This window comes from Theobroma cacao, chromosome 2 (genome assembly GCF_053813885.1).
Source record: "Theobroma cacao isolate CCN51 chromosome 2, ASM5381388v1, whole genome shotgun sequence".
NCBI classification, from domain to species: Eukaryota; Viridiplantae; Streptophyta; class Magnoliopsida; order Malvales; family Malvaceae; genus Theobroma; species Theobroma cacao.
Window position 1 is genome coordinate 4,236,033 of NC_142640.1, and position 20,851 is coordinate 4,256,883.

At 36.2% G+C, this 20,851-nt stretch overlaps 4 protein-coding genes across 4 annotated transcripts; all 4 read left to right on the plus strand.

The window, feature by feature from the left end:
* The first annotated feature begins 2,519 nt into the window (after window positions 1-2,519).
* On the plus strand, window positions 2,520-4,453 carry LOC18607751 (small heat shock protein, chloroplastic-like). The gene is made up of 3 exons (XM_018114840.2): window positions 2,520-2,617; window positions 2,959-3,115; window positions 3,835-4,453. The coding sequence occupies exons 1-3, from the start codon at window positions 2,554-2,556 to the stop codon at window positions 4,256-4,258; spliced, it is 645 nt and encodes a 214-aa protein (XP_017970329.2). The 5' UTR covers window positions 2,520-2,553; the 3' UTR covers window positions 4,259-4,453.
* A 505-nt stretch (window positions 4,454-4,958) lies between these two features.
* LOC148763940 (defensin-like protein 1) lies at window positions 4,959-5,301 on the plus strand. The gene has a single exon (XM_088803776.1). The coding sequence runs from the start codon at window positions 4,959-4,961 to the stop codon at window positions 5,127-5,129; it is 171 nt and encodes a 56-aa protein (XP_088659902.1). The 3' UTR covers window positions 5,130-5,301.
* A 4,388-nt stretch (window positions 5,302-9,689) lies between these two features.
* Window positions 9,690-11,273, plus strand: LOC18607753 (Ribosomal protein S25 family protein). Its single transcript, XM_007042083.3, has 4 exons — window positions 9,690-9,820; window positions 9,953-10,027; window positions 10,138-10,272; window positions 10,976-11,273. The coding sequence occupies exons 1-4, from the start codon at window positions 9,818-9,820 to the stop codon at window positions 11,087-11,089; spliced, it is 327 nt and encodes a 108-aa protein (XP_007042145.1). The 5' UTR covers window positions 9,690-9,817; the 3' UTR covers window positions 11,090-11,273.
* A 4,525-nt stretch (window positions 11,274-15,798) lies between these two features.
* LOC18607754 (glucose-1-phosphate adenylyltransferase large subunit 1) lies at window positions 15,799-20,803 on the plus strand. Its single transcript, XM_007042084.3, has 14 exons — window positions 15,799-16,627; window positions 16,788-16,910; window positions 17,097-17,267; window positions 17,614-17,706; window positions 17,843-17,926; window positions 18,009-18,064; window positions 18,184-18,277; window positions 18,708-18,893; window positions 19,177-19,257; window positions 19,604-19,690; window positions 19,763-19,867; window positions 19,988-20,094; window positions 20,178-20,238; window positions 20,335-20,803. The coding sequence occupies exons 1-14, from the start codon at window positions 16,397-16,399 to the stop codon at window positions 20,434-20,436; spliced, it is 1,581 nt and encodes a 526-aa protein (XP_007042146.3). The 5' UTR covers window positions 15,799-16,396; the 3' UTR covers window positions 20,437-20,803.
* The last annotated feature ends 48 nt before the right edge of the window (window positions 20,804-20,851 follow it).

Below are 20,851 nucleotides of genomic sequence, written 5' to 3' on the forward strand. Positions count from 1 at the left end.
GATCAGTGCAGAAGATGGGACAGAGCCAAGCGTGGTGGATATTGTCGCTTGGATGGTTTTGGACTGGCTTGTTTCTGCAAATTCTGCTGAACAAAATGACACAAATATCGAAATGTCCAACCGATTGTCATTACGTAGTGTCAAATTATTAGAATCAAGCCGAAATAATGTTGTTATCGTTGCTGGTAGCTTGTGGTAAGTGGTAACCAGTATGCTTCTAAAAGCAACCAAAGCTGTTTTAAATTGAAATAATGATGGTTCATGTTCCTCCAGGAATCTATTGGGAAATTGTAGCTTTTTCTGAGATTCGTTGATGAAATTTTCAGTCAAAAGGAGTAGAATTTGTGTTCATTAATTACATTATTACGCAGATGGGCAAGGATGAGCCACCTTGCTGTTGGGTTCTGCCGAAATATTACCTTTCGAGCCTTTTGGCCCACAAATTAATTTCCAAGGTTTACTTTTTTTTTTTTTTGAGACAAGACCATTATTTTCACTCCAAAAAATTAAACGGATGAAGCGTGAAATGTACAAGTTTTTTAGATTTTTCTACACACTCGGTATGAAATTAAAACATTTTATTTACTTCTTTTGAATCGTTCCACGTAATAAAAATAGTTATTAAATTAAAATAAAAAATTTGAAAAAAATTACCATCTTTTACCATTTTATACTCAAAACACTTTTTCATAGTCAAACTATAACCATATATTTAAATCATCCTTTTTTTAAAAAAAAAAAAATCCTTAAGTCACTTGAGATATAAAAAGTTTGATAGATTAATTTTAGTTTAAATATTCTATTTTTTCCATGTTATTTAAGTAATCAATTTATGCTCCAAGAAACGACTTAATTTTAATCTTCACTCTCTGATGTTATCTTTTTCTAAATAATGGCCCAAAAAGAAAGGAATTCAAAATAAAAATAAACAATTCAAGATATACAGAGTGACGCATAAAACTAGAGGAATAAATGAGCATAGTTTCCCTTCCGTTCTTTCAAGTTTTAACCAATGGCATTGACCAAACATAGCCATCACTGCCTTCTGAAATGCTTATAATTACTCCTTTTTCAAAATTCAAAAAATCACTTTCTCTCTTATGTATCTGAAATAAGACTATTGATTCTTTAATTCGGGTATATATATACGCACCAAATTATATTATTGCAACAACAATTAAAAATTTCACAATTGTGAATGGTCAAGAAGTTGACTTTCAATCATTTCACCTAATTATGCTAGAGCTGATCAGAGGAAGTTTCGATTCTACAAATTGTTATGTTAAATCTTTTGTTTTTAAAAAAAAATTATGTTAAATCTTCAGCCTTGTCTTGACAGCAACACAGAATTACAAGCTGCAATATAATATGATTCAATTTTTCCTTTTTGTGATTAATTTTTCTTAATGATCATCAGCAGTCACAGTTTACTTGTTGCAAACCTCTTATAGTATGCTCATCATGATGCAACGGAAGGATTTGGTGCAGATATGTATATGATAATAACCTCCTCCAATTGTCCTAGGTTGAGTAAAATGTTATGCTCTGCCTGTCTTTCTCTTGTCAGTCGTCATTCTTAAGGTTGTAATAATGTAAAGGGTTCAAAGATGTATTCCAAGGAATTTAAACTTGCCTTCAAGACAATATAAGAAGAAAACTACTTTTTACTTGCGCATTTTTAACCCGAAACAATGAGATGTTAAAGTGGTCAATGCATGGTTAGTCCCTCTAAAGGATGCTGTTGACCTTGGAAGCCATCTGGACTCTTTCATGGCTGGTTGAAACCCTGCACGCCGCAAGCATGAAGCGACCAGGCTGGTTTGTAAGAGGTGATCACGATGGCAATTTGTAAACCGGTCGTCACCTTAATTTAGAGTAAGACTTTTGAAGAATTCATTAAATAGACTATTACTTTTTTCTTATATTCGCAAGTTGGGCAACCTTACATTTTTAAAAGGCTGATGGAATGTTTCTGAATCGAACTCAAGTGGCGAGAGGTCTTGCAATTTAGTCGCAATGCTTAAATTTCTTGTGTATCAATAAAAGAAAAAGTCCTCACACCATAGAAGAAAGTTTGAAAGGCTTGGTTGTTAGTTAGGTAATGTTTTTTAATGGGAAATGGTTTAGAATATAGCAAGCATTATCATATGATGAAGCACATGCAATCAGGACAACACACGACTAAGTCCAAGAAACTATGAATTTCATTATAATCCCATTTATATTGAGATTAAAATGGAGTTATCATAGTCAAACAAAAACAAAAATATTACATAAATTATGGTATACGAAGTTATGAATTAATCAAGACCACTGAAATATTGCAAATTTTAACTAATTAGGGCTTTAGAAATCAGTGGATTTGATCTTTTCTTGTACATGCACCAGTTTCGGTTATCTTTGTCATCTCCATTTCTTTATTTTATCTTGCAACTAATCTTTGTTACTTCCAGGATTTGACCGCAAGCTTTGGTTATAAATACCCCCAAAATCATCACATGGAGCGAGCTAGTCAAAACTCAAAACAACCTCGGAAGAAAAGTGGAAGAAAACATGGCTCGAATGTCTGTCTATTTCATTGTAATATTGGCCATCATCATCCTCGTAGCAAATACGGGTGAGCGCAGCCTCGTACTCTATATGTGTTACTAAGTTTCAATGTCAATGCACATTATTCCTTGCCCAACTTTTTCTATTGGTCACTTCTTGAATCATATTTCGCCTTTGTGAGATTAAGTCGAAGGGAATTCAACCTCAAAAGCCCGGTTGGATTACCAAGATCTTTAATTTACATTTTAGCTAGATTACCACTTGGCATCTATATGTAGCTCTTTCGCTAAGCAATGAGTTTGTGGAAACATTGTTTTCACTGGAAAACAGACGATCAGCCCGTCTTGCCTGCATAATGATGCTTTTAGCCAAGTAAAGTTGCATAGTTAATCATTTCATCATTTGCAGAAATGAGGAAGTCAAAAGCAAAAGCATGTTCATGTCCATGTGGACGAACAAGCAGAACATGGTCAGGGCTGTGCCGGTGCACATCTCTGGCCTCCAGTAGCAGACAATGCCAGAAATGTGAGAAAGCCATCAGTACTGGAGGTTGTTACTCTAACGGGTGGGGATGGGCTTGCTTCTGCTTCTTTTGTTGAAAAAAATCAAAATGTCTGCAATTTCTTATATATAATATATCTATCGAATGTACTTATAACTCATGCATTAGGATCGAACCAAAACATAATTGTTGTTATTGCTGTTACTGCTACTTGTATTTAGCTGAAATAAATGTATCTGTTTTGGTGTGACGAGTACTGGGTTCAGAGAGGATACATGTATGGATCAATATGGTCTATTAACTATGATTTTGAGTACTATTCAGCTGATGAAGTTTTGTATCAGAAGAAAACAGGAGCTGTGTAGATGGGCTCAATTAGCTGATTTTGGACTTGTTGAGTAGAATTAATAAAGGTAACAACTGCAAATCGACTTGATAATTCGCAATATATGGGTTATGACCAGGTCACAAGAGGAAGAAATGCTCCTGGTTAATTAGGCGAACATGAGCCTGCATACTTTAGATCATGTTCAGGTATCACAGTTAACAGCACTGGTGGAGCTGAGAAGCATTACTTTTGAGTGGTTCACAAGAAATTATTCTTGATGAGGCTACAGCAACACTGACATTTCCATTAATGTGAATTTGAGTGCTTTCTCCTTTTCATTTTGCAAGTAGACAATAGAAAGGCTTCTATTAGCTCTAGCTCTTTATTTTTTTTTCTTTCCATTTATACATTTAATCAGTCAAAATTGCTTAACATGCATCCCTTGGGGTCACAGGTTAGACGAACCCTGCTCTTCAATGAGGAAATGGAATCACATGCTAGAGAAAATGGATCGGGAGTTGAATGATGGCACGATATTGCCCTGTAGGAGCTGGTCAGGAGGAGAGGGGCGTGCAGCTTGGGACATCAAATATGATGAAAACGAAATCAAGTTGCGGTTCGATGTGCCAGGACTCGCCAAGGGGGAAATTAAGGTCTCCGTGGAGGACGATACGCTTGTTATCAAGGGAGACTACAAAAAGCGAGCTGGAGATGATTGTTGGTATTGTAGGGGCTATAGTTCCTATGATACCTGTCTTCAGCTCCCCGAAAGCTGTGATAGAGAGAACATCAAGGCAGAGCTCAAGGATGGAGTTCTACTCATCTCCATTCCTCAGAAGAAATTAGAGCGCAAGACTATTGATATAGAAATCCAGTAAATGCTTTCTGTAAGTGTAGTGTTGAACTTGATAAGGTGAAAATTCGTTTTCCTCCTGTTTTCTTACGCCTTCGTAAATGGGTACATTTGACAACCAACTGATGGTGAAGAACGTTACAGTTGACAATATAAAATTCTTATATTGTATTTACCCAATAGAAAATTGTAAACCCATCTTCTAACCTGAATATAAACATAGCAGATTTACTTTTTTATTGATATCGATGGATAAGTTCCATTGTCATCTTCCACTTTCGTCTCCCTTTTTTCTGTTAACAAATCAAACCTACCCACAATTAATACACAGTGAAATTTTCTTGCTATATATATACCTCAGTCTCCCTTTGAGCTCTAGCAAAACACAACAGCAAAACGGCTACGTGTGCCTCTTCCCTTGCTCTCCTCTGCTTTTTCTTCCTTCTATCTACCCCTAACGGTTAGTCCGTTCTTCACATATCCATTTCGTGCACTCTGCTAGACACAAATTGAATTTAATTTTGCACCCATATTCACTTGTGCTTAGTAGTACAAGTCCAATCTTGTTTCTCTCTCAGACACAAAAATTTACAGTTATATTATTACGCTTGTAAAAGCTGTTTTTAAAAGAAATCTATTTTTGTCGAGAAACTTACAAACTAAGAATGGATATAGATATATAACTAAACAAATAAGTATATCTTACCACTTGATTCATTGCAACGATGAAAATGGCAGAAGCAAAAATATGTGAGAAGCGTAGTCAAACGTGGTCAGGATGGTGCGGCAACTCAAGCCACTGTGACAGGCAATGCAAGAACTGGGAAAGTGCAAGGCATGGATCTTGCCACACAGATGGCCTCGGATGGGCTTGCTTCTGCTACTTCAACTGCTGAATTAAAATGCTCAAAACCCTGCAGCTCGTGACCGTTGTCTGGCTTGCACTCCCCGAATTAATGTCGAGTTGTCATGCTAAAATAAGCCAGCTGTTTGCTTGTTTTTTTCCTGCTACTCTATATGTTTCTGCTGGGGACTGAGTTTGTCTTACAGCAGCTAAATAAAAGTGTGTTTCAGCTCAAAGAATCTACTCTTTGGTGTTTAATTAATGAACTTTTTGTATTATTTCTCTTGTTCCTCTTCTGAATATATACAAATTCAATGAAAACGCTATTAATACGCAATGGGTATTATAAGTGACAAAGTGATCGCACTGACATTTAACCATTTGTTATTCTGATTCCTTAAAAAAAAAAATTAGTGGATAGTTCTAACTTTGAGCAGAAAAGATTAATTTTCTAGCCCAAGGCCAACAAATCGTTTTTACCTTAATAAACTATATATATAAAGCTACATAAGTCAAATTAAGAAGATAATATCTTATAAATGTTGAAACATACTGTAAAAACCTTTATCATCCAAGTCGACATTCAATTAATTCTTCCCTAAAGCTGGTTTATATTAAGTTTCTATCAAATATTGAACAGCTTTGAGTAAAATTCCATATCGTTATAATTCTTCAAAAAACTCAAGGTGGCATTACTTAAGTTCTTTTTTTTAAAAAAAAAAAAGACAGTGACACCAAGCTTATCGTATCTATCTCCATTACTGATGGAATATGTCCCTCCTTAAGCCTTGAAGGCTTAAACAAGCATAGCTGTCAGGAAAGATTGCAGCTGATTCACATGGACACCTAACCATCCATCTGATAACTGATAAGAACTTCCATTTTTCCTTTTTTTGGGAGGGTAGGTACCATGGAAAAGAAGCAAAGGCATTCAATCCAAGCAAAACCGCGGCAATTTGATCCAAGAAAAACGTCAGTCCATTTCTCCCGAATATGCTCCCATCACAACATGCTTCAAGCCTTCAACGAATTAATTATAACCGACGGACTAACCAGATTTTCCGACAAGGAGTTAAGGACAGGAACATGGTCGGGGCAAATCGGAAAGATGATTTGGGTTTTTTTTTTTTTTTATCAGACGAACATTTTGACAACTTTTGTCTCTTCTGCTTCATCTTGTTAAGTTGATGATGATGAACAATCAATAACGTTTTCAACTTTCAGGGGTGGTATTGCTCATAAATTCGACAATGTTACTCCCAAGTCCTAAATTGAAGTTTTGAGGTCTACAATCCTATGATATTCTCCGTTCTTTTCTACTCTTCAAGTCAGCTTGAACGGAATTATCAGGATCGATATCAATAAATTGAAACAGAAAATTTCAAATCTTTTGTTTGATTTTTCCTTTTTGTAGTGCCCCATCATCTTCAATATGGTATATATCCTGGGTCTAAGTAGACGGAAAAGTGGGACTAGATCACCCAGCCATGGAAGAAGACGACGAAAGATAGCTGGCTTGAGGATTTATCAATTCATCCCCCTCCTAAAAAAAGGTTTTGCAAATTGGAAAAGGACTTTAAATTTGACTTAAAATCCAATCATGCAGGGTTGGGAATGATAGCAATCCATTTCTAGGCCTTCCACTGTAATAAATGTCACACATGTCAAAATATTTGACCCCATTAAAGACTTTTTTTTACTTCCAGATGTAATCAAGATCACAAGCATTGCCACCTTTCTCATCCCACATTTTATCTTTTCTTTATATAATTTGCCTTGATTAGTGTTGCTAAGCCTTAGCTGAATTCCCCCCACTGGCCCCTCTCTAGAGTGAAGAGAGATAAGTTATAGCTTTGTAAATAGGGGTTGGCTTGTGCCCTTGTTTACGAGTCATCCCGAGCCGAAGTACAAAAATGGCCAAGTCTGTTTCTAACGTTGCTCTCCTTTTTGCCTGCTTCATCCTTCTTGCTTCCTTCGGTAAGTGGAACTAAGGAAAACAGATATGAAACTCATCCTGGCAGAAAGAACTCTAACGCATTCTTTTGTAACAGCTCTATGAACTACAACATGTTGAAAGAATATTAGAAACAAAAGAAAATAATACTAGTAAAAGCAGTAATTGATCTAAGGCGTGGTATTACTGTCCTTAAGGATAATTTTCGCCCTTTCGGAGTATAAAACTCAGTGCAAAATGATTGTAACAATTATCCTCTAGGATTCAACAGAGCCTTCCTTATAGTTTGCACAAACTATTAAGGGATGACAGAATAGCAGAAAGAAAAGGAAAGAAGAAAACCCAGCAGAGAAGCTTAAGAGAAGAAAAAAGGCAGAGGGAAGTAGCGAAGAAAGCTTTAGAGAAGAAAAGCTTTGGTGTGTGTTGTGAGTGAGGGTGTGAGACTGTATTTATAGGCATGGAATAAAGTGAACGTTGCACCAGATTAGGGAGTTGAGTGAGTTAAGAAAAACCTAGTCAACATTTATACCAAGTAAGATAGACGTTGGAGCACTCGAAAATGAGAGAATTTCTTTTTTAATTTCTTAATATTTTGAACTAATGATTTTGTCTACTGAATTCTAAATCCTTTTTTTCTCTTATCTTTTAAAAAAGAATAAAGATAAGATACAAAGATTTTCTTTTTTGAATATCTTTTTTTTTTCATTTCGGGGGTGGGGATTCTTATTTTCCCCATCGCCCATTTGTTATGTTATAATAATTTGTTATTTTTAAAATATTCAATTTATAATAATAAATAATTAAACAATAAATAATTATTCTATTTTAGCTATAGCGGAGCACATAACATATATATATATATATATATATATATATATATATATATATATAAGAGCTTTAGTCAAAATCACTCTAATTTTTAATTTTGTAACTTTATCAATCATTATTTCTCTGAATTATTATATATCCTTCCCTTGCTTTAAACCCAATTGAGAAAAACATCCTTTCTAATTTAGTGGATATACAAATAAAGTGCCCATTTTAAGTGATCTAAAAAAATCCTATGTTTGTATAAGAAAATGAATCAAGACATTTTTAGAATTTGAAATTCAAAATACTTTTTTAAAGTATGGTACAATTATGACAGGAATCCATTTATACCAAGTCAGATAGACGTTGGAGCAAAACCAGGAGAATCAGGTAAGCATGGTAGAGTTGGACTTTGATTTAATCAAAGGCTGAAAAAGTTTTAAAAAATAAGGTTAAGGTACAAAAAGTCACTTGGGCACAGCCCACATGTATACTCGTGCGCAAAAGGGCACAGCCCACATGTATACTCGTGCGCAAAAGGGCACAGCCCACATGTATACTCGTGCGCAAAAGGGGAAAATCTGAAGTTTTTAACTGTTTGGCCCAATCTTATGTGCGCGCGAGCCCACTTTGTTTTGCTTGCTTGCAACAAGCCCATAGTTGGTTTCCCAATATAAGGCATTCACCTTTTATGTATTTTAGCAATGTGTGATGTTTGAACCTTATGAAATACATTATTTTCCAACACAACAAACAATGCAGGGAATGGGACGACGCTAAGCACGGTGCTTGCCACTACGAAATCCCTGGAGTTGCATGCTTCTGCTACTTCAACTGCTAGTTTGCTCAACTGACAAAAATTTCATGTCAAATCCATTGCTGCTTTCTCTGCTTTGCCTGGTTACTCCCTAATTATGTAGAATAAAAATATGGCAGTGTTTTTCGCTGTTTTACAAGATCTAATTAAGTAATCAAGTAGCCAATGTAGGGGATGTTGTATCATGTATGCTTTTCCATTTCAGATTTCAATAAAAGATGTTATGCTTTTAAGCTTAAATTAAGATTTACCCTTACCCCAAAAAAACAAATTAAGATTTACATCCTAAATAATACAAAAAAATGCAACATAAAATAAAAAAAAGTAATAGATACTAATAATAAAATAAAAAATAAGTACATAGAATTACTTTTTTGTGCATATAGATGAATAGATTATAATTTAATCAAAATTTTCATTGATATGTATTTTTTTGCTTAGAATAAAAACATCTTAAATTATTTTAAGGTGACGTTTTGATCTCAAGAATTGTTCCCAATATTTTTGAAAATTTAATAGAACAAAGAACAACATTCTCAATTTAGTAAGTAACATTTTTGAAAATGTTGAATATTTAGTAAAAAAATTAAAAATGCAAAGTCGAATGTTTCGATTGAATGTTTTGATTAAATAATGATGTATAAAGTAGGAATTCTTGGTCATAGTAAGTTCAATTTCAATAAAGAGTTCTGAAAATTTAGAAAAAAAGGATAAAGAAATAAACAAGACATTTAAAAATAACCAACAAAATTTTTTTATAATATATTTTATACAAATATTATTTGACATTTCTCCTAAAACAAGAAAATAAAATTGAGTCTGGGCTTTCAATGAAATCCAAGTTTTGTGCATTTTCTGGGCCTGCTTTCTTTCTTAGTTGATTTTTTGGGTTTGTTATAACGAAGGCTACAGGCCCGTTAGCTACTGTTTTTTAGGGTCAGCCCGTTAAGAGAGGGCCTGCACGAGTAGGAAAAAAGGAAACCCATTTACATTCAAACAATAAAACGACGGCGTTTGGAGATCTCTGGCAGCAAGGACCAAACCCTAGGGTTACAAAAAGTTATATACCTCCCGTTTCTTCCCCCTCACCGCACCAAAACCCAATCCCCAAAACTGCGCCTCCCCTCTCTCCCTTTTTCCGTCAATCTGAGCAGATCCCATGGTACGTTAATCTCCCTCCCTTCATTCTTCAGTACATCAGCTTTATAATTCTTTTGTGTTCTAACGAAAACTAAAATCATCTTTGTTTTAGCTAGGAAAGTAACATTTTTGTTCTTTTGATTTGCTTTTCCAGGCGCCAAAGAAGGACAAGGCCCCTCCTCCTTCCTCCAAGCCCGCAAAGTCTGGAGGTGGCAAGCAGAAGAAGAAGGTCATTTGTTTTTTCACTATATGTTTCTTTTATGTATTTAATGGTGTTGATTTTCTACTTTTTAGACTTAGATAAGAAGTGGATTTCCCTTTTTTTTTTTGATTAAACAGAAGTGGAGCAAGGGAAAGCAAAAGGAGAAGGTTAACAACATGGTGCTGTTTGACCAGGCTACCTATGACAAGCTTCTCTCTGAAGCTCCTAAATACAAGCTCATTACTCCCTCTATTCTCTCCGATCGTTTAAGGGTACTTTTCTTTTCTACCTCTTCCTAGATTAAATCATTTGTTTTGGTTGTGTATTTTCCTTTTATTTGTAAGATTGTTTTGCTGGATGTTGTTTGCCTTGCTCTTGCATTTTGTGAGACTAGACTTTAGTTTCGTGTTTGTTGTCTGGGGTTGGAGATCTAAGTTGTTTGTTTGTTTATATGTCTTGTTGTGGTGCCCCGCTCATTGTCTTAGGAAATTAAGTTATAACCGAATAATCTGTTAGGGCTTTTTGGTGTTGATTTACTGCTATGTAGTTACTGATCGCTACATGGCTAGATTAAATGTAGGTACTTTAGTTTGAAGCTAAATGATGAGATTTCTTCAGGGAATTATCTTGCTGCTTGGTTGTTCTATAGTGAATGGCTTGCACAAGCTGATAGACATAGAATGGTATCATAAGCGCTGCTAAACGCTTTGAATGGCGATATGAAGTTCCTTTGTCATGAACTCATGTTTTCTGATTAATGTATGTAGTTGATGTGTAAAACATACTTTCATGGAAAGTGTATGTTTCTCTAAGGTTTTCCTCATTCAGCACGTGTGGTATTGAGTTAGGATGTTGGTCCTTAGTCCGGTTGCTGTTCTTTTATATATGTCTGCTTATAGATGCATGTGGGAACTCCATTAAATGAAAACTGTATTTTGCTTATATGTCTAATATGGTTGTGTGTGCACCTCACAGATCAATGGATCACTTGCAAGGAAGGCTATAAGGGAATTGATGGCAAGGGGGTTGATTAGGCTGGTGTCTGCCCATGCAAGCCAGCAGATTTACACTAGGGCAACAAACACCTAGATTGTTTGTTATAATTTTGCTTTATTAGTTCTATGTAGTATTGCCTTTTGCTGAGTTTGACTTTTACAAAGTATCTTTTTTTTCACTTAAAGACATCTCTTCAGCCACTTTTTTCTAGAATGTGTGAGCTACAGTCTCTTGTTATTGTTCTGGTTTAATGGATACTTCTCAGACTTAGTTGGCATGTTTTTGGTTGTTCAGCATTTCTTAAATTTGTTGCTATCATGAGATTGGATGGTTGTTTAGTGTTTTTAATCTTAAATGGCGTGTTCCATACTCATTTTTGTATTTTTGTTTTATGGATATTTGGAGTGGAAATTTGAGGCCAATGAAACGGCAAGTTTTGGCCTTTTCTGGCTGGAGATGCCATTTAGTTGTGGGAAATTGTGGGATTTTTGAGGAAATGCGACTGTAGAATCTATCAGAAGCATTATTAGGATGATATTGTTCGAAAGATTTTGGATGGATAAGAAGATTCAGAACCAATAAGGATTCCTTGGGAAGTTTTAATATCATGTGTTCAGGAGACAAATTCGTTTAGGTTACATTTCGCTTAGGATCCATTTCAGCAAAATTTAAGTTGTATTCGAGCCTTCCATGCTTTTGCCAGGGTCCTTAGCAATTTACTGCTGAATAGTTTCAGTGCGTTAGAATGCATTCACGGGTCTCCTTGAGGTGTCTGTTTGCCGCTGACCTCATATTGATTCTGGGAAGTGATAGAGGGTGTAGGTGTTCTTGTAGTGGACCGCTCATTGTTAAGATCCATTATCTGGCTGTGTTATGAGTTGATACACCTACCTTCGTATTCCTCGTGGGCCTAGTCGTTTTACCCGGAAATGGAATTCTGAAATGGAAAACGGGCCAGCTTCTGCTGGTTTCAAGACTTTGGTAAGTCCATGACCTATTAAAATTAACAATACATTTCCTGCATGCAGATGGTAATGTAACTGCTAGCCGGATGCTGGTCACGTGCGAGGACCACAAACAAGGTAAAGCCTGCATGAAGTGGGTTTGTGAAAGAACCCATGTGGGGTGTCCAAAAGTCAAAATCCACTTTGCAGGGTCAAGAGATCATGACCACTTTTCAGAAAATGGGCCTCTATTGTTAGGGGAAAGTGGCCTTCCTCTTTTTTTGGCAAATTTTCTGGATCTATATCTACCATTGGTTTCTAGGCTGGCTGGTGGGCACATCTGTATCCTCCTCAAGAAAGCGGCCCAGTTTAGTTGAACAGTTCAAAGCTCACACTACAACTTTGGACTAATTATTACCATATCTGACGGCAAAGCTGTGCATAACAACTTATATATTATACATACCTTACTGGTGCCGATGGTCAGGAATGCTGACCGCAAAGGCCCGACCGTAGGTCTTTTTCCCGCACAGTGAATACATGGAGCCTAACTATGTTTTTTTATTTTTCAAATTCTCTCTTCGCTTTTCTGTTCCTGCCTCTGAATAATAATGCAAACTAGCTTGAGGCCTTTAAAATTAAGGCTTTTGAAGAAGATGAAAATATGGAAACAGGATCATCCTCAAAAGAGTCAAGAATCTAAAACAAGTTTCTCTCCTGTTGGCTCTTAGCAACTTGCCATTGGCATTTGTCGTTCATAGAAAGAGAGAGAGAGAGAGAGAGAGAGTAGCTCTTGTATTGATATATCTTAAGAAGGTAGACTTTGCACCCTTGATTTTGCCAGCATCCCACGTGAAACTTTGTCACATAATACAATGTTGTTTTTCATTTTACTAATTGTTTTACATTTCTGGGCGTCGGGCGCTTCTCCTTATCAGTTCCTCCTGGAGGGGTCCAATGTTTCTCAACTTTTATGGGCCAATGCCTATTTCCCATCATCTTTCTACTTCTGCGGGGACCCCACTTCCATCCCCACTTAAGGCAACTAGAAACAATCAAGTGGAGATTACCAATTAATTAACGGTTCTAGTTTTCAATTGCGCCAATATCCAATTTCGTACGACTACCAGCCGTCATTTAATAGGCACGTGTACGGTCAAGAGAACCGTTCCCCAGTTAATTATCAAATGGAGAGACCCGTCCACAATCAAGAGTCGAAGGACCCATCAAGTTCGCCTTAATGTGCTTTGGATTTTCCTAGATTGTCTTAAGCTCGGCTAATTATATTTGATCAAATCACAAAGCAGATTGGCCCAACAATCCCTTTCATTATCTTTGTCTAGCAATCATCAACTTCTTCAACGAGGACCCCTTCCGCGCCCCCCCTACTCTAACTATCTTCTTATGTTGCATGTTGGAAACTTACACTCTCTCTCTCTCTCTATATATATATACATATATATATCATCTCTTGATACACAAACTTATTTATCTGAGTGAAAATGTGAACCACATTTCTTGTCAACTGACAGTTCTTCACCTGAGAGAGTAAGACAAAATTAAAGCTGTACTTGGTATAGAAGGATAGAAAGCTAGAGAAGTGAAAAGCTGGTCCATCACATAGTATTGTAGGATATTTATCAAGAGAGGAAAACTAGAAAATGAAGGGGAGAAAACCAAAGGGTAGGCTGAAAAACTGAAATAGGAAAGAAAGATCAATAAAGTTTGCAGCTGGGGACCAAAAGAGAAGATTTTGTGTGGAGGAAGCCCACAGCTGCAAACCAAGATACGGATTGGTGGGCACATAGGACAAGTCAAGGCACGACATGGGGGGCTGTTTCTGCACAACGAAATGAGAACCGTCCATGCGGTTAGGTGATGTGTCGGTCCAGAATCTAGAGGTTTGGCAGGAAAATATTCATGACTGAAAAATCTCCTTGTTTGGACATGGCCTCTTAGGCCCCACGCAGTTTCATCAAATTTTATTATCACTAGTAATAAATGGTCTTGAATCTTCTGATTTTACTGCCAGTGGTAGTATTTTTTATGTGCATGCTGTCATCAGATGTCACTGATTCAGTGCCCACTGCCAGCATGGAGATTGTCCTGTTTATAATGAAGAGCGTACGCGAATTCTACGACGTTTTCTTTGCCTACGATCATATCATAATGGATGGAAAAATATAATAATAATGAACAGGTCGAATATATGTTCTTCTTTCAAGATATTCTTTGCAGCAATAATGGAATTCTTTTTCTTTCTTTCTTTTTTCTTGGTTGGTTATTTTAATTTTGGCTTTTAAGATTATTGTATCAAATCAGTAAAGCATATATGTTCTGCTTTAAATAACTACTCAAAAATTCCAAAGGTGATTGCAAGGGAAATAGTTGAGAACCAAAAGAGAAAATGGTTTTAGGGTAATCAACCAAAGCGAAGACGGTGCTCAAGGAAACAATAATGTTCTTTACCGTTCAAATTGATGAAAACATCAAACTGCAAGCAATGCTTGAAAACCTCCAAAATCCTGGAAGCAGATTGGTGAATTCTGTGACAATGCTATGGACAAGTGCAGCCAGGAAGCATTTGCTAGCATTGAAAAAGAAACGGAATAGTACATGGTTAATAACACACAAAATGTACAAACAAACATGTCCTCTCTGGGGTTGGATGTTTCTCCATATTTGTTATCTTGGTGCATTATCAAAAAGGAAACAAGGTTTGAGTGAGACTAGTGGAGTGGGAGGTCTAACCAAGAAAAAGAAATTTGAGTGAAGGCGGTTAACTGGTTACTTCAAACTGGTAGCTTAGCTGCATAGGCTCTCAAACCATCAATCATGGAGCATGGTTTTCAGCTTAAAAATTTAGAGATCCTGACCTGAATTATGCAGCTCATCTGATTTACTACTCTGATGTGGACCTCAAATTTGCTTTGCATTTATGACAAAAAACAACAAGGACTCAATCAAATTTCTCTTCCATGTTATAAAACTTCACCTGGTTCGTAAAAGGATTTCCCACCCAATTGTCAGAAATAAATTCTTGCATCAATTATGATATGATCCCTTCAAGGATGACAGAAAAAACATTAAATTACTATATATATTGATATTATTCTTTTTTGAAGCCAAAAACCTGAAATATATGCATCTTTCCTATATAGCCAATATATTTATATTGATTCCATCCAAGAATATATTCAACATAACCTCAATTTCATTTTTTGAATTTACCCAGAAAAAAAGTTTTTGAATAACTTTTTACTTATGAGTTTAGACCAAAAAACCTTCTTTTTATGATTGTTCAGTGCACCAACTGGCTATCATAATCAAGCAGTCATATAAATCTGATTACAAATGGAGACAACTATGTTACTACATAAAGAGGTATGCAACTTGTATACTGATTAATAAGGGAGATCACAATCACACTTGTGAAGATTACTAGGTAAATTATCAGTTAACTAGCAACATGTCCAAGTGGGGGGGAAAGATGTTAATTTCAACCGCCCAATGAGTCCTTCAGGATGCAAACTTGGCCGTGAAAACATTTTCATGACCAGCAAATGATCAAGATATCAACAGCTGGAGTCTAGAGAGTGGGGAAGAAAAAAAGTCCAAAATTTTGATCACGTGACACATCTGTTTATTTATTCTTTAATTAATTCTAAACTATATTGGGTTGAAAGTTGAAATGGACAGGTGTTTGGCAATAATGACTTCCCTTTTGTGTAAGCAGAGACTAGACTAGAAACTTGAACTGAGAGTGGCATTGAGTGGCATTTTCAAGAGAAACAAGGTCACATTTGTTTATGATACATTTTGTTTGTTGTATCTTATACAGCTATAAATACCAGGTTACAGGATTTCTCGTGAGGGCTCACAAGCCGAAAAAGCTAGCTATAAGCAGTTAACCACCACCTTCAACATACATCACACATTTTCACTTTCCATCTGAATATTGACCTGCATTCCCCTCCTTAACCACTAAAAAGCTCATTTGATTGCTTCTCTGAATCCAATTCTACAACACTTGGTGTTGTTCTCTCCTTTGATCTTTCTATTTCATTTTATTTTTTTAAAAAAAGGTTCTTTGGCCTCCGGGTCATTCAGAATTTTGCTTCTTTGGAAGTTTTGTGATTTGGGTTCTTCAAGTAATCTTAAATACTTTGATCTGATCCGCTTATTTAGCCTCTTTTCAGTAACTTGCTTTTGGGGTTACCTTGATGTTAGTCCTGTATCATATTCGGTGCTGTAACTTTGAGTATCTGACAGACTGACGCAACTGTATTTCCCTTTTTTTTTTTTTCTCTTATAGCTTTATGTGATGTACACTTAACTTGGTTACTTAGATTAGAGGGTCTTCGACGGTGGTTCAATACTTTAGTAAGTGTCTTACTATTTGACCCATCCTCTGTTTCATCTGGGGGTCATTCGTTACCACCAGCCAGGAATTGTAATGGATTCTTGTTGTGTGGCCTTGAGAGCCAATTCTCATTTGGTGAACGCAAGAAAAGGTGGCTTTGGCAATGGAAATAATGGATTTTGGGGGGAGAGAATAAGAGGGAGTCTTAATAACAGTCTTTGGGTTAATCAGCTGGCTAACAGCTTGAGAACAGATAAGAAAGAAAAGAAGATCAAAACTGGTGCTTTCGCTGTTCTCACATCAAATACTCCCAGAGAAGCTGTGGTATGTTAATACTTTTCTGCAATCTGTTGTCCCTAAGATGATCTTGTTTTGCATCTACCATTTTTGTGTGATCATGACTATTTTCGTAATTTACTTTAAAAAAATGAACTTTTAATTTTTTTGGTAAAGTCTCATTCATTTTCTTTGATTTTGGTTTTAGACCTTACAGCCACGTCGAATTGAGAGACGAAGAGTAGACCCAAAAAATGTGGCTTCAATCATATTGGGAGGAGGTACAGGGACTCATCTCTTTCCACTTACCAAAAGGGCGGCTACACCTGCTGTAAGGACACTAAACAAATTCTCTTATGCTAAGCTCAATTTCATGACAGAACAGTCTCTTTTTTCAGTACTATATGCTTGATGCAGATACTTAGCTTACGTTAGACTCTCTTGTTACATTGAATCTAGATCATGTTGGAACCACTTTTGATTGTTGAGGATGGTTTTATCTGAATATGATCTGTAGGTTCCAGTTGGAGGATGCTATAAGCTGATAGACATTCCAATGAGCAACTGTATAAACAGTGGGATAAACAAGATTTTTGTTTTGACCCAGTTCAACTCAGCTTCCCTCAACCGGCACCTTGCACGCACGTACTATGGCAATGGTATCAATTTTGGGGATGGTTTTGTGGAGGTATGAATTCCTTAAGGTCAATAAAGATCAATTTGTAACTTTCCGCTGATTTAGAAGGTAGAGTAAGATGGCTAAGGGCTGATTTTGTATCAAGAGATGGAAAAAAAATTTCCTAATTATACTTCCTGTTGTATATTGATAATCAATCAAGAAATAAAGAATAATTGTGATGTTTTCCAGAAAATAGAAAGAAAGCCCCATCTTCTTTGTCAGTTTAATTATTGCAAAACTCAAGTTGAGCTTTTGCTAAGGAATTCTTGTATCCAATCATATATGAATCTGTAGTAATTCTATTGAGCATTCCTCCATTATTACATCACTTGAACAAAACTCTTTTGGTCAACAGGTTCTGGCAGCAACTCAAACATCAGGAGAGGCAGGGAAGAAGTGGTTTCAAGGAACTGCAGATGCTGTTAGGCAATTTATATGGGTATTTGAGGTAGAAACTGAAAGTTTTATTTCCCTTCTCTCACGTCATCTCAAACAGGCACTGATAACAGTGGTTGGGAATTCATGTAGTTCACATTCATTTTCAACCTAAATTAAAATATGATAAATCCAATTTATTCTTGTAGGATGCAAGGAATAGGAACATTGAGTATATACTGATCCTGTGTGGGGATCACCTCTACCGAATGGATTATATGGAATTTCTACAGGTATTGAATACTTTTACTTGATTGCACTAATTTTTTTTAGCATTGCTAGAAGCTCAGCTAACTTATTTGCAATGCATAACAGCGTCACGTTGACAGTGATGCAGATATTACAATTTCATGTCTGACAGTGGACAACAGGTCTTTTAATCTTCTCTGTTGATTTAATTTTGTGTCTGTGTTTCTACATTATAATTTTCTATCAACAAATCTTAAACTTCATTTAAAATGCTGGGCATGGATAATCGATTACTTTCCAGCCGTGCATCTGATTATGGACTGGTGAAGATTGATGGCAGGGGCCGTATTGTCCAGTTTGCTGAAAAACCAAAGGGTGCTGATTTGAAAGCAATGGTAAGCACTAAGATGATGTTCTTAGTCCAGCTATCCTGTTAGTTTCCTTTTTTCCTATGTATTTCTGAAATTCAGCATTCTGAGGGAACAAAAATATTTAACATTCCCAATTAAAATTTACCATATGCTGCGACTTTGAAGGAAAGTTTTGGCTGCTTCCTATATAGCTGCATATATCTTGCTAAATATTTGTCTATCACTGGATCACTTTGTGTACATCTTACTGAAAGGCTATTCGATATCTTATGAGGAAAGAAAGTTATGACGTTTACTTTCTGCAGATAATCTAAACTGCACACAATCGTTTTATCAAACTGTCAGCTATTTAACTTTTAAATTTTGTTAAAACATGTTATTACAGTAAGACACTTTTTAACTAATTAAAATTATCTCAACTGATACCACTTTTTCTTTTTATGATTTTCTGCAGCAAACGGATACCACTCTTTTAGGGCTGTCTCCCCAAGAAGCCATGAGATCCCCTTACATTGCGTCAATGGGAGTCTATGTATTTAAGACAGATGTTTTATTGAAGCTTCTGAGATGGAGATTTCCTACATCCAATGACTTCGGATCTGAAATCATTCCTGCTGCAGTGATGGAGCATGATGTCCAGGTAAGAGCTATTAAAATGGAACTTCCATTTTCTTAAGATATTACTCATCATTTCTAACACAAGGGTTGCGTTTATTTGTCATGGGGCTTCAAACCCGGCACCTACTGCTACCAGCAAAGAAACATGCCCTTCCACATTGCATTCTGGGATCTTTAAGACTATAAATTTGAGCCATCATGTTATTCATATTCTTCATAGTTTCTGTATGTCAAAAGCATCTGATTTCTAAATGTAGATGGAATAAAAGATGCGCTACATTCTGAATGTTTTCCTGTATCTACAGGCATATATTTTCAGAGACTACTGGGAAGATATTGGAACGATAAAGTCATTTTATGATGCCAATTTAGCCCTCACTGAAGAGGTTGGTTTTAATTATAGAACTTTCGTGTTTTGAATTTCTATCCTTTGGTCTCTAAATCATGAGTTTCTTGAATTTGTTTCTATTTTTAATTAAAAAAATTGTGCACTATTTGCTAGCATTCTCCACAAAATGAGATAGACTAACGGTGGGTTCATACTACTCAAGGAAAAATTAAAGCTATTTTATTGTCATTTATTTAGTGAATGGCATTCCTATAGGCACCTTCTTGTGGCACCCTTTATATAGCTCATTGTAATGTCAGATGTTCCTTTTGTATGTGAAAATATGGTTTTATGCTCCTCCTTGAAATAAGATTTAACCTCTATAAATTGTCTCCTCTATGCAGCTTCCAAAGTTTGAGTTTTATGACCCGAAGACACCTTTCTATACATCTCCACGATACTTACCACCAACCAAAATTGATAAATGCCAGGTATGATTGTTTACTTTGGATTAAAGTGACACTTTATGTTCTTCCTTCTCATGTTTCGGTCTGTTTTTGCAGATTAAAGATGCAATAATCTCACACGGATGCTTCTTGCGAGAATGTAATGTCCAACACTCAATAGTAGGTGAACGCTCGCGTTTGGATTATGGCGTTGAGCTTCAGGTGAATTTTACTGGTTTCCCAAATTCTTCTTTATGGAACAATTAAAAACCTTTTTATAGCAAACCAATTCCCTCTGACGTTATAATTTAACTGGACAAGTTCACTCCTTCCTATTTACAGGACACAGTAATGTTGGGAGCAGACTATTACCAAACTGAATCTGAAATTGCATCTCTACTAGCAGAGGGCAAGGTCCCAATTGGGATTGGACGCAATACCAAAATCAGGTAACTTAACACAAAGAACAAATTTAGAGAGTCAAACGAAAATCAGAATCTTGTGTTCTGAAAATGTGTCATTCGCTTTGTAGGACCTGCATAATCGACAAGAATGCTAAGATAGGAAAAGATGTGGTCATTGTGAACAAAGATGTAAGCATGCTATCCCTGCTCATTCATACCTTTTTCCTCCACCTTAAAATGTTGCTGCATTCGTTAAGGCATCCACAAACTGCTGTTCTTTTGTAGGATGTTCAAGAAGCTGATAGGCCAGAAGAAGGATTTTATATCCGGTCAGGGATCACCATCATACAAGAGAAGGCAACAATAGAAGATGGTACAGTTATCTAAATGGATCCTAATACTTCCACGGACAGCTCAGAGATTGGAATTGAAGGTGCGCAACAGAGAGCAGTCATGACAGTCTGCTGGAAGACGGTGCGAAGATGGCTTTTTGCAGCATTTTGCCACAGTAAAACCAGCTGCATTTCTATCAATTACTTTTGTGTAAATTACAAGTCCTTTACTGTACTGTAAAATAGATCTCAGATTTCATGTAAGGTCCCCAAATAAATCAGATGGCTTAGCAGCCCGTTGTTTCTTTCAATTAGTAGAGTAAAATCTTCTGAGAGACGATTTGGCTGATGCTTGTATTTACCCCTTTGATGTTCATATATCATAGCACGATAATGGTAAGTACCTTTAGTGATTCTCATAACTCTCTGAGATAATGGCTCAGCTTTGATCCTAACCTCAACCCTTTTAG

Bases quoted from the DNA above. Each gene is read 5' to 3' on its own strand.
- LOC18607751 (XM_018114840.2), top strand. From the start codon at position 2,554: ATGGCTCGAATGTCTGTCTATTTCATTGTAATATTGGCCATCATCATC. The intron at 2,618-2,958 runs GTGAGCGCAGCC...CATCATTTGCAG, and splicing joins CATCCTCGTAGCAAATACGG to AAATGAGGAAGTCAAAAGCA. The intron at 3,116-3,834 runs GTGGGGATGGGC...TTGGGGTCACAG, and splicing joins GGAGGTTGTTACTCTAACGG to GTTAGACGAACCCTGCTCTT.
- LOC148763940 (XM_088803776.1), top strand. From the start codon at position 4,959: ATGAAAATGGCAGAAGCAAAAATATGTGAGAAGCGTAGTCAAACGTGG.
- LOC18607753 (XM_007042083.3), top strand. The intron at 10,028-10,137 runs GTCATTTGTTTT...TTGATTAAACAG, and splicing joins GTGGCAAGCAGAAGAAGAAG to AAGTGGAGCAAGGGAAAGCA. The intron at 10,273-10,975 runs GTACTTTTCTTT...TGCACCTCACAG, and splicing joins TTCTCTCCGATCGTTTAAGG to ATCAATGGATCACTTGCAAG.
- LOC18607754 (XM_007042084.3), top strand. From the start codon at position 16,397: ATGGATTCTTGTTGTGTGGCCTTGAGAGCCAATTCTCATTTGGTGAAC. The intron at 17,927-18,008 runs GTATTGAATACT...AATGCATAACAG, and splicing joins ATTATATGGAATTTCTACAG to CGTCACGTTGACAGTGATGC. The intron at 18,278-18,707 runs GTAAGCACTAAG...GATTTTCTGCAG, and splicing joins GTGCTGATTTGAAAGCAATG to CAAACGGATACCACTCTTTT.